This window comes from Scyliorhinus canicula, chromosome 11, assembly GCF_902713615.1.
Source record: "Scyliorhinus canicula chromosome 11, sScyCan1.1, whole genome shotgun sequence".
In the NCBI taxonomy this organism is placed as follows: Eukaryota; Metazoa; Chordata; class Chondrichthyes; order Carcharhiniformes; family Scyliorhinidae; genus Scyliorhinus; species Scyliorhinus canicula.
The window spans coordinates 73,255,809-73,268,874 of record NC_052156.1 but is presented as its reverse complement, the minus strand read 5'-3'; the positions used below and the strand labels follow the sequence as shown (position 1 = coordinate 73,268,874).

The window sequence follows — 13,066 nt, the reverse complement described above, 5'->3', positions numbered from 1 at the left end:
GGTTGCAATGCAACACCAAGTGGAGACAGCCAGATACCAAGACTGAAGAACCAGGGAGTAAGGGCAGCCACATACTGTCAGCTGAATAGTGGGAAAAAAACAGCTATGTATCTCCAATTGATCTATCTCTTGCCAGGCAATTAAATATTTACCACCAGATGACTGGCAATAGGCAATCATATACAATGCATAGGCCCTCCCTCATTTGCTGAAAATTATGTTCATGTCACCAGCTTTTGAAGGTAGAGGATACAGAACAGGAGTAAAATTGGACAGAGCAGGAAGAGTTGCCAGGTTGTAACAGAACCTGCATCATTTTCCTACCATTAATTTAAAATAGAGGGAAAATGGAGGGATCCATTATGGACCTGCAATCCTCCCTACTTGATTTCTCTCACTCTGTGCCTCATTTAAATGACGACTTATGTCCAGATGGCATGGACAGAAATCTACCCCAAAACATATACTAAGCATAAATTGTTTGAGTTGAGCAACATTTAGATACTTATAAGGAAACCCAAATCATCCAAATGGGGATCAGTTCAGATTAGGCTCTTGGGGTATGATTTTATGGTCCTGTCACGTCAGGGGGTTAGGGCAGGACCAGAAAATCCTGCCGGTGGGAGAGGCCACAAAATGCCACCCTTGGAATCGGTGTCTGTCGATAATGTTAACTTGCCTTCTGACTGTGTTTTAGTAGGAAAGGTCCCAGTCATAAGAAGAATTTTAGAAGTCTACAACTGCTGCTATGCAAGGAATATATTTTCCACTTATTTAATAATTCTTGATTGCCTACATCACCATCCAGACTAATATTCCTTTTCATCAACTGTCTTCACTCCATTCTATGTCCCCCACCCCAAGTTTTCACCCTGTCTGCCCTGAAGGACAGTAATTTTAAGAAGTTTCCCCCGTTCCGCTTGTTCCCCTTCACCTTCTACTACTGAGCACCAACCCTGCCCAAGAGGACAAGGCCTGCTCCTTGCCTCTGCCTGTGTTGGCTTTTGTGGGGAGTTAGTAGCAGCTGGCATGTGTGGTATGAAAAATTGTTGATCAGAAAGACCATACTAAATGACTGATAGGGCAGCACGGTGGCACAGTGGTTAGCACTGCTGCCTCACAGTGCCAGGGTCCCGGATTCAATTCCGGCCTTGTGTAACTGTGTGTGGAGTTTGCAAGTTCCTCCCGTGTCTGCGTGCGTTTCTTCTGGGTGCTCCGGTTTCCTCCCATAGTCCAAAGATGTGCAGGGTAGGTGGATTGGCCATGATAAATTTCAAATTTCCCCTTAGTGTCAGGGGTGTACAGGTTAGTTGGGGATAGGCCTGGGGAATGGGCCTAGGTACAGTGCTCTTTCAGAGGGTCGGTGCAGACTCGAAGGCTGAATGGCCTCCTTCTACACTGTAGAGATTCTATGATTCTATTCTATTCTATGATTCATTTGCTGTGAGGTATAGTGTCTAATTAATCAAAATCACCTACGAGCATTTGGCACGCTGGTACGACAATCCTCTCTGTGTCTTTTCTAGTCAAGCATTAACCTGATTAAATAAACAGGTTAATATCTGCCTGAAAATATCACACTAAGTGCAGTTTTCATCACAGAACTCACCCACTAAGAAAATGTATACCTCGATGCACTTCTGAAATTCAATAATAGCTCCATCCTGTATATTTTAAGAAGTCGCTTTTCCAGTCATTCTATGTTGATTTTTTTAAACAGCAGAAGAACACCCTCATGTTCTCTGTGGCATTCATGGGCTCCATATAATTATCAAAAACAAACACTTGCACTGACAAGCAATAATGATCTCAAAATGATGTGTTCTTAACCCCACAAGTGTCAAAGGCTGACTCAATTGGCTCTATTTCCTGCTCAATGATTAGCTAGTTCTTTGACTGGTACATGTGAATAGGATGGCCTCACACTCACTCTTATTTGCTCACGGATTGTGGCAAGTGGTGACAGTTTTCATTGAACGCCTGTGGGTTTTTCTTAAAAACAAAATTAGAATCATTTAGATTGAATGGCAATTCTGGGGGAGGCCTGTCATTTAAAGTGTATTTTACCAGTCCATTATTTCTATTAAAGTATTCTCACTTCTCTGCCCCCATGAAAGCTCATAGGAGCATACAAAGGTACATTCAGAGCTCTTGTGTTGCCAGCACTCAAAAGGACACCCTGCTCTCTGAACCACACTCCCTTCAAAGTTGGCCCTTTGTTCCTCTTAGCAAAGTGAATCACCATCTCCGAATGAGACAAGATGGTTGCACCCAATGTTTATACCTTCTTCACACCATTCGAGATGTTGTCCAGATTGCAGGTCAGGAGGTAGTCTTTCGCAGCTGCATAGAGTTTCCGGTTGTCTTCATCGAGAATTATAGAATGCAAGTTGGAAGCGCTGAATTTGAGTGGGATGATCCGCTTGTTTGACATCAACTCTAAAAAATGTAATGGATAAAAAAAGGTATTTTACGACATGGAAATGTACTTGAAATTATCAAAAGTATCAGCCCAGTGTGTAACATGGGGACTGGCTTCTTCTACCACTAAGACCTGGAGTCAATTCACATTACGCTGAAGGAATGGAAATCGCCTCCACTGCTGATAGAAGGATCCTCATGTGAATTAAGCTCATGGTAGTCGCAAATAAGTTCTAGTCAAGCGGGCCAATGCCACAAAACAGGTTTGGCACTAATTGTCAATCTAACTCGAGTCACACAAATATTGGATGTGGGAAATGTGGCATTGGTGGAGGAGATATTCGAGGTTGGAGCAAAACCATATTGTCGGGAACAAGCAGAGGAGGTTTCACTCTCTGATGACTCTGGCTCCCACTTTCCCCTTCTGAGGCCAGGGAATGCTGAAATCAATTGGAATGTCATCGCTGGTGACTAGTTAACTCAACACTCATTGGGCAATCGCCCTCTGAGTCTTTGGAGGAGCATGAACCACTTTTGTTGGACTGGCACAATGCCCACCCAGCCACCAGCTGTTTTTAAAATGTGCCTGGTTGCTGGGACTCTCGGTTTTTGCAACACCCCCCTCTTCCCAGTTCAAATGGGTAGATGTGGGGGTGATTTAAAACTAACCGAGAGGCATGTGGATCACTGGTTTCATACCCCACTTAATATTGCTCCTTTTTGAAGAGTAATGTCGGGCCGGGTGTTTAACCGGCATTGTTAAAGCACACATTTCATTAGCATCCCGAAGGATGGAAAGGTGAAGCTCCTCCCAGAAGAGAAGGATGTGAATTGATAGCTCCTTAATTCCTACTGTAAAATGTTTAAGATCATACAGGACTATTCTGGTAGCTGGATGCTCTGTCCTATTCAGTAGGCTTATGAAAGGGTTCACTGTGCAGCTAGTTCTTTATCTTTGTCTCAGTGCATGAAGTTAGATATATCCCAGCCCAAGTATAGGTATATGGGTTTGCAATTTCACACATGACTGCATCCAAGCTCCACTTTCCTCCCTCCATAATAATACGAGTGGCCACTCTATCCACTTCCCACTCTGTAAACAAAGTTTGATAGCTCAGAAGTGGCAGGAATCAGCTCAATTATCTCCCAGAGCAATCGCCTGCCCGAGCAATCATTGTTGTAAAATACCTTTAAGGAATATCAGTGTGACATCACCAGAAGGGAAATCTGTCAGGTGGTCCAGTTTCAGTTTCACTTTTGCTTTGAGCAGAGCACACACACAGCTCTAATTAAGGCTGTCTGTCCCGACTGTATGCCCCTCTTCCATGGCTACGTGTGCTGCCGTGTGTATCTGGAAAGGGAGCACGTGGTGTCTGCAGGCACTATAGAGGCCTTCTGTGCCAAATGGGCATCTTGGCGACTGGGGTGTTTTATTGACCCCTGGAATCAAGTTTATTTTGACATTTTAAGTTTCCTTTGGGATTGTTTAGTTGATGCCAGAACATTGCACACTTTCAAGAAGGAGTTAGATATAGCACTTAAGATCAAAGGATCAAGGGGGAAGACGGGATTAGGTTATTGAGTTGGATGATCAGCCATGACCATAATGAATAGCGGAGCAGGCTTGGAGAGACAAATGGCCTCATTCTTCTCCGAATTTCTATGTTTCCATAATAACTCCACAGTCCTGACCTCAGGTAAATGTGACCTCGAGATTGTAGTTTTTACACTAGGAAAAATAGTTATATGAAATGAAATGAAAATCGCTTATTGTCACGAGTAGGCTTCAATGAAATTACTGTGAAAAGCCCCTAGTTGCCACATTCCGGCACCTGTCCGGGGAGGCTGGTACGGGAATCAAACCGTGCTGCTGGCCTGCTTGGTCTGCTTTAAAAGCCAGTGATTTAGCCCAGTGAGCTAAACCAGCCCCTTTCATTAATACATTAATTTCATTAATATCATTAATACAGGGAATATTTTCTTAACTTGCATCCTGATCATGCTTCCCCTTTTGGGAACCTGCATGAGGAACACACTGGGAGTTTAAATCTTTTCAGCATCTCCCCCATCCTCCAAGTTTTCATTTCATGATTGTACAAGTTCATAAAATGGCCCCTTTTACATCAAGACTGCATCCTGGGGGATGTCTGTTTGCTTTACACAATACTGAAATATACAGAATCAGCACTGATTAATTCTACATTGTGTACCTTTGAAGTTTCAGCAGCAATAAATAAAGGATAATGTTGAGAAGATTTTAATTGTGCTTGGATTTAATTATTACATACTTTTTAAGCCAACAGAGGATATGGTGGTTCCTTCAGGAGCACTGGTTTTGTCAGACTTGTTTGGGCTAGCCTACTTGTCATAAAACATTAGCATTTATACTGTAACTAACAAGTAGAATGTGGTTTAAGTTTAGACATAAAGAATTGAGAATGTTGCACAACTTCCAGTGAAAGAATAAGCCAGATATTTCCAGGAAAAAAACTTGCTTTAAACTAAAACCTTTCATCTATCATCCAATTCCATTATATTACGCAGAATAGTAATACAGGGTAGATGGATGAAAGGAATTGTAACGTGGAGTTGTTTTTGAACAGATCACAAACAATGGTCAATTCATTTTTTTTGTTTTTATAAATTTAGAGTACCCAATTATTTATTTTCCAATTAAGGGGCGATTTAGCATGGCCAATCCACCTAACCTGCACATCTTTGGGTTGTGGGGGTGAAACCCACGCAGACATGGGGAGAATGTGCAAACTCCACACGGACAGTGACCCAGGGCCGGATTCGAACTCGGGTCCTCAGCGCCATAGGCAGCAATGCTAACCAGTGTGCCACGTGCCGCACCAGCCAATTCACTTGTGACGTGTAGTCATTCAGGAAGACATCTATCACTGTGGTACTAATAGGCTCTTTAATTCTCTGCTAATAGTTGAAGAAAAATCTTCCAAAATCAAGCCACAAGCAGCAAGAGATCGATTGACCCTTGCAAGTTACAATGGCGGAGCCCGTGCCTGGTTAGGCGGAGAGTTCATGTGAATGCATTAATTACAGAGCCCACCAGATTGGGCCAGCAAATATGCACACAACACAAGAAATAGGAGCAGGGGTAGACCACACAGCCCATCGAATCTGCTCCAACAATCAATACAATCAAGACAGATCTTGGGCTTCAACTCCATTTTTCCATCCATTCTCTATATCCCCTAGTTCCCAGAGAGACCAACAATCTATCTGTTCCAGCCTTAAATATATTCAACGATGGAGCATCCACAACCCTCTGAGAATTCTAATGATTCACATTGCTTTGAATAAAATGACTTCTCCACATCTCAGTCTTAAATAATCAACCTCTTCTCCTGAAAGTGTGCCCCATGTGGTTTCAACCCCCCACCCCCATCCCCCTAGCTAGCAGAAACAGTCTCTCAGCATCCACCTGTCAAGACCCTTCAGAATTTTATAGGTTTCAATGGGATTGTCTCTCATTCTTCTAAGCCGCAGAGAACATAAGCCCAATTTTTCAGTCTCTCATCACGGGACAATCCCCTCATCCCAGCGGCCAATCTAGCAAACCTTCGCTGTAGCGCTTCCAATGCAAGTATATCCTTTCTTAAATGTACAGACAACACTGCACACAGTGTTCCAGATGTGGTCTCACCAAAACCATGTACAATTGTAGCAAGACTTCTGTATTCTTGAACTCCAATTCCCTTTCAATAAAGGCCAGCAAGGCAGCACGGTGGCCTAGTGGTTAGCACAACCCCCTCACGGCGCTGCGGTCCCAGGTTCGATCCCGGCTCTGGGTCACTGTCCGTGTGGAGTTTGCACGTTCTCCCCGTGTCTGCGTGGGTTTCGCCCCCACAACCCAAAAATGTGCAGAGTAGGTGGATTGGCCACGCTAAATTGCCCCTTAATTGGAAAAAATAATTGGCTAATCTAAATTTAAAAAAATAAAAATAAAGGCCAGCATGCCATTTGCATTCCCTTTTGGTGGTGCAGCTCACTTTCTGCGTTCCTTTTATGTGCACGCCCAAGCCTCTTTGAACATCAACAGCTACCAATTTCTGACCATTTTAAAAAATATTCTGCTTTGTGATTGTTACGACCGAAATGAATAACTTCACATTTCCCCACGTTATGTAATATTACGTGAATTGAAGTTATACTGATGGCGGTGTCTCTCATCATTGGCAGAATTTTACTTTCCCTCACATGGCGGGTTTGTAGGTTGGGGGGTTTTGCTGTAAGGTTTTTGGGATGGCCTTTCCATTGTGATCCTGCCCACCCATCTGACCTCTCCGCAATTTTGCAGCCCCCTACCCTCATCCGAACTCAGGTTCTTAAATGACCATCGAAGGGCCATTTCCCACCCAGCCTCAGGTTGGCAGAATGAGTGGAGGGGCAGAGGAATGAAGCCTTGCAAATGACCTTGCTCAGGGCTTGGGTAGGAAGGGGGAATGGTGTACTTTTAATAATGCCACCCACACTCCACCATCCGCCCCCCCCCTCCCCCACCCAATTTATCCCAGCCTCTAAAAGGTTTGGCTTCTCTGGCTCTCCACCAACATCCCAGACAGACCCCCTCTGACCACACCCTTGGGCCTCACCTTCCCTCCACGATTCTTAAGTTAGGGTGCGATTCTCCGCAACGGCCGACGCCGGAGTGAAACCCGGAGTGTTTCACTCCGGCATCGGAGACCGCTCCTCGCCCCCTATTCTCCCTCCCCCCCTCCCCCCTCCGGGGGGGCTAGGAGCGGCGTTGCGAGAAACTCGGCCGCCGGGCCTTGACGCCTGTGTCAAAGCAGCGCGCCAAGAATGACGCGGCTGGCGGCGCCTAAGTGACGTCAGCCATGCTTGCGCAGGTTGGCCGGCTCCAACCTGCGCATGCACGGTTGCCGTCTTCCTCTCCGCTGCCCCACAAGACGTGGCGGCTTGATCTTGCGGGGCAGCGGAGGGAAAAGAGTGTGTCTCTTAGAGACGCCGGCCCGACGATCGGTGGGCACCGATTGCGGGACAGTCACATCACGAGCACGCCCGTGGTGCACAATCCTCTCTCCGCCCCCCCACAGGCCCCACACTTACCTGTCGCGCGATGTTCACGCCGGCAGTGAGCAGGTGTGGTTGCCGCCGGCGTGAACTCGTCGGGGTCATCAGGTCGCTCGGCCCATCTGGGCCGGAGAATCGCCGGACGCCGGGAAAAACGGCGAGCGGCAATTCTCCGAGTGGTGTGTCGCGTTCTGGGCGGTTGGGAGAATCGCGGGGGGTGCCAGAGTGGCCCTCCCGCGATTCTCCTACCCGGCATGGGGAGCGGAGAATCGCGCCCTTAGACTCTGGGGACTGCTTGCATAGGCATAGGTTCCCCCCTCCAGCCAATTGATGTTTATTGGAGTTTTGAATGGATACGGGGCAATCAGTATTGATGGATATGCCAACTCCTCAAATAGCAGGAAGGGAAACTCTGCCATCTAAAAAATTCTGCTCATTGTTCCAAAGAAAAGTAGGGGAGGTTCCCAGCTTTCCTGCTAATATTTACTCCTCAAGCAACATCACTACAAATCACATAGTTGCTTGTGGAACATTGCTGTGTGCAAATTGTCCACCATGATTACTTCATTACATCAATGGCTACAACCATTTTAGCTCAGTTGACTGGACAGCTGGCTCGTGATGCAGAGCGAGGCCAACAACGCGGTTTCAATTCCATATCGGCTGAGCTTATTCAGGAAAGCCCCTTGGCTGAGGTGTGGTGACCCTCAGGTTAAATCACCGCCAGTCAACTCTCCCGCTCAAAGGGGAAAGCCTATGGTCATCCATGGACCATGACTTTACTTCTTACACTTCAATTGTTCGGTGGTTGTAAAGCATTTTGGGAAGAGGAAATTGGGCTTATGATTTCTAAAGTTTAGAAGAATGAGAAGTGACCGCACTGAAACCTACAAACTGTTGAAGGGATTTGATAGGATGGATGCTTAGAGGCTGTTTCTGCTGGTCGGGAATCTAAAACATGAAGGCACAATCTCAGACTTAGGAGCTGATCATTTGGGGCTGAGATGAGGAGACATTATTTTATTCAAAGGGTTGTGAATCTTTGGAATTCTCTACCCCAGAGGGTTGTGGAAGCTCCATCTTTGAATACATTTAAGGCTGGATAGACAGAAAATCGTCTCTTGGGGCATTAAGGGATATAGGGGGCGGGATTCTCTGGCTCCCCGCCGGGTCAGAGAATCGCCAGGTGGCAGCGTGAATCCCGCCCTGCCACTCCGACGCCGGTTGCCGAATTCTCTCGCGCCAGTTTTCGGGCGGGGGTGGGGATCGCACTGGGCCAGTTGGGGGCCGTTGGCAGCGCCCCCCCCCCCCCCCCCCCCCCGCGGCAATTCTACGAGCCCCAGTGGGCCGGTCGGCCGCCCGTTTTCGGCCAGTCCCACCAGCGTGGATTAGACATGGTCCATATGGGCGGGACCTGGCTTGGAGGGTGGTTAGCGGGGTCCTCAGGAGGGCACGGGGGTATCAGGCCCGGGGGGGGGCCCCCACGGTGGCCTGGCCCACGATCGGGGCCCACCGATCTGCGGGTGGGCCTGTGTCATGGCGGCACTCTTTCCCTGCGCGCCGACCTCTGTTAGGCTCCATGATGGCCAGCGCCTAGAAGAAACGCTCTGCGCAGGAAACACGCCAGCGGTTCTGCGCATGCGCCAACTCGCGCCAGCTGGCGGAGGCCCTTCGGCACCAACCCCTCCACCGCCGGCCTAGCCCCTGGACATGCGGAGGATTCAGCAACTTCGGGCGGCCCGACACCATAGTGGTTCACGCCGCTCTTTGGCACCGGTATGGGCCGTCCTGCCTCTACCAGGAGAATCCCAGCCAGGAGTGGGCAGGAAAGTGGAGTTGAAGACCAAGATCAGTCATGATCGTATTGAATAGGGGGGCAGGTTCGGTGGGCTGGGTGGTCAGCTCCTGCTCCCCTATAACAGATGCCACCGAGCTCAAATTGTGACCTGCACAGACTTGTAACAGCTTTACTGATCTAAATTTAATGATTATATTTTGAACATTTGTGCAATACAAAATTCTTATCATTGACAAGATGGTCTATAGTTTTATAGTGGCCTTTTCCTTTGGTGGTTCAGGTACTTGTAGCAGTTTTGATTGGATTGGAACGTTATAACATTGCATGTAGCTCACAGTATGTAGTGAGAAAGCAAATCACAATTGGGCAGCAGTGGAGGAAATGCAAAGGCAATAGATATGTGCCAAGAGTTTTGCGTAGGGTGGATTCTTTGTAATTTGAGCCAAACATCTTGATTCACTAAGACCAGAGATCCGAGACTCTGTATTCTGGAATCTATTTTAACACATGTTCCCCTGTCTTTCTTATCTCTCCCCCATTTTGTTCCCTTTACCCTGACAATTTCAATGGCCTGGTGATCATTTCCTCTTCACAAGTTGCCCCCAGTAGAGCTAATAACCGACATAACCGGAGTTATCCATTACAATCCCCATCACAATAACCAAGATCTTGGCATTTGTTAAAGTGTGGTTGGTTGCCACTATGAGGACTGTATGTCATTACATTTATATGGTGCCATCACTGTTCGACTAATTTTCTGGCTAATTAAAAATAATAGATCCAAATTTGTGAGAAATTTTCTGGCTTAGACGCAGCTGCTGAGCAATAAATGGAAGGAAATAGGGATACTTCCCTTAACAGAAGGGAAGGAATTAAATGTTTTGATTTTGATGCAAAACATAAGACCATAAAACCATAAGCTGTAGGAGCAGATGTAGGCCATTCAGCCCATCGAGTCTGCTCCACCATTCAATGAGTGTATGACTGATCTGAAATGATAATCACCAACTCCACTTTCCAGCCTTACTGATTAAAAATCTGTCTATCTCAGCCTTTAACATACCTAATTACCCATCCTCCACAGACTTCGGTGGTAAATAATTTAACAGATTCACTACACTCCGAGCGAAGAAATTCCTCATCTCTGTCTTAAATGAAATGAAAATCGCTTATTGTCACGAGTAGGCTTCAATGAAGTTACTGTGAAAAGCCCCTAGTCGCCACATTCCGGCGCCTGTCCGGGGAGGCTGGTACGGGAATCGAACCGTGCTGCTGGCCTGCTTGGTCTGCTTTAAAAGCCAGCGATTTAGCTGAGTGAGCTAAACCAGCCCCTGGTGACTCCTTCAATAGGTGACTCCTTACTCTGATATTATGCCCTCTGGTCCCAGACACTCCCACAAAGGGAACAAACTTCTCAGTGTCTACCCTGTGAAACCCCGAGAATCCTATACGCTTTAATAAGGTCACCTCTCATTCTTTAAAACTCCAATGAGTACAGTCCCAACCTACCCCCCTTTTCCTCGTAAGAAAATCCCTCCAGACTCGGGTTCAAACTAGTGAACCTTCTCTGGACTGTCGCCAATTCAATCTGAGAGATTTAGAGGATGTTTGTAAATATTTTTAAGACCGTACCATGGTAAAAATTCATCTTGTTCCTTTAAAGGCTTTGTTTAAGTAAGGATAGGGGAAAGGGAGATGCTCCCTCAGAGATCTTTGTCTTCCTCTAATTCTGGTCTTTCGTGCATTCTCAGTCTCCTTCACCCCATCAATGGTGGCAATACCTTCAGCCATTTGGAACCCAAGCTCTCAAATTTCCTCACTAAACCGCCCCATCTTTTTACCTCATGCTATTTCTTTAAGACACTCCTGAAAATCTAACTCTACTGTTTAGTTGTTGACCATGTGCCCTAATATCTCCTAGTGTGGCTTATCATCCTGGGGTTACCATTGACAAGAAACTGAACTAGACCAGCTATATAAATACTGTGGTTACAAGACCAGGTCAGAGGCTGGGAATTCTGAGGCAGCTAGCTCACGTACTGACTCCCCAAAGTCTATTCACCATCGACAAGGTTCAAGTCAATGTGATGGAATACTTTCCACTTGCCCAGATGACTGCAGCACCAACAACACTCAAGAAGCTTGACGCCATCTACAACAAAACAGCCCACTTGATTGGTATCCCATCTACCACCTCACTTCCTCGACCACCAACCCACAGTGGCAGATGTATGCACCATCTACAAGATGCACTGCAGTAATTCACCATGGCTCCTGAGACAGCACCTTCCAAATCCATGACCTCTACCAACTAGAAGGACAAGGAAAGCAGTCGAATGGGGAACACCATTACCTGCAAGTTCCCCTCTAAGATATGCACCACCCTGACTTGGGAACATATTACCGTTCCTTCAAACCGTGCAACTCCGTCCCTAACAGCACTGTGGGTGTATCATGGCACCACAATGATTGCAATGATTCAAGAAAGCAGCTCACCACCACCTTCTCAAGTGCAATTTGGATGGACAAACATTGCTGGCCTATCCAGAAATACTCACATGTCATGAGCAAATAAAAAAATATAGCCAAATTTTGTCTGATAAAGCTTCTGCAAAGTGCCTTGGACCGTTATACTATGTTGGTGTTGCTATGTAAATGCAAGTTGTTCTTGTTAATCACCAAGGAGCATGGGTATAAATTGTTCTTTGTGGCGAAGGACTCTGTTTACCGCTATCTTCCTGCACTATTCCAATTCATGTCCTAATTTACAAAGAATAAGGTACGGTAAGCTTTTTATTTATTTATTTTTATTTGATGTATCCAATTCATTTTTTCCCCAATTAAGGGCCAATTTAGCATGTGTAATCTACCTAGCCTGCACATCTTTGGGTTGTGGGGGTGAGACCCACACAGACTTGGGGAGAATCTGCAAACTCCACACGGACCATGACCCAGGGCTATGATTGAACCCGGGTCCTTGGCGCCATGGGACAGCAGTGCAAACCACTGCGCCACCTTGCCAACCCAAGGTAAGGTAAGCTGACATGAAGATGATAACCAAGACTGCTCTGCTCTTCACCTGGCAACCACCTCCTCAAACAGGGGCTGGAGGATGGGGAGGGGGAGAGATAGTATCAAGGAATCCACCTTTCAAGCTAACATGTCAAGAGAGGAACGTGCTAAATGAAACCCATCAACAAATCTTTATTTATGATATGCGGCTACTCAGCTTGAACAACAAAATATCGGAAGGTCAGCCAATTAATCAGTGCGGTTTAAGTGGAGAGAGCACCTGCCTTTGCTCAGTTTTCTGATTACTCTCCTGTGCTTTCTGGGGATCAATTTGTCAATCATCTTGCCCAAACACAGTCTGTCTAAAAAGCCACGCATTGTAGTTACAAATAAAGCTACAAGAACCAGATCCTTCACATGCTCCTCCTGGCCAAGTATTTATTTTAAATGCAGTTACAGGGCTTGAAGACTGTTTATTTACAATACAACTACCCTAATTGCTAATTACAAACTTGTAAAATGCTGCAGTCCAGTGTTACTGAATTCCTGACTGGAAGCACTCTCTGCAGGAAGTGGCACACCATTATCATGGATCCCACAGGCTGAGCTCCGTGCCAGAGAAGATCCAGCAATGGGTAATGGCCTTTTTCACCAACTTTGCTAATCTTTAATGCTGTGGCTTTCAGACGTTTCCTCCCCGCTGTCAGGGAACCCTGGCCAAATGTTTGAAAAGATAGGCCAAGATCTAAGAAAATTTACCCAAAACGTAAGCATGCCTAA

The 13,066-nt window shown here is 46.3% G+C and overlaps 1 protein-coding gene across 2 annotated transcripts in view; it reads right to left on the bottom strand.

The window, feature by feature from the left end:
- Nucleotides 1-13,066, bottom strand: part of sema3h (sema domain, immunoglobulin domain (Ig), short basic domain, secreted, (semaphorin) 3H) — a 217,571-nt gene that overhangs the window by 141,917 nt on the left and 62,588 nt on the right. For both annotated transcript variants that reach the window (XM_038810740.1, XM_038810741.1), the window contains exon 2: nt 2,285-2,439. In XM_038810740.1, coding sequence (XP_038666668.1) covers nt 2,285-2,439 — 155 coding nt within the window. The remainder of the gene's footprint in view (nt 1-2,284; nt 2,440-13,066) is intronic.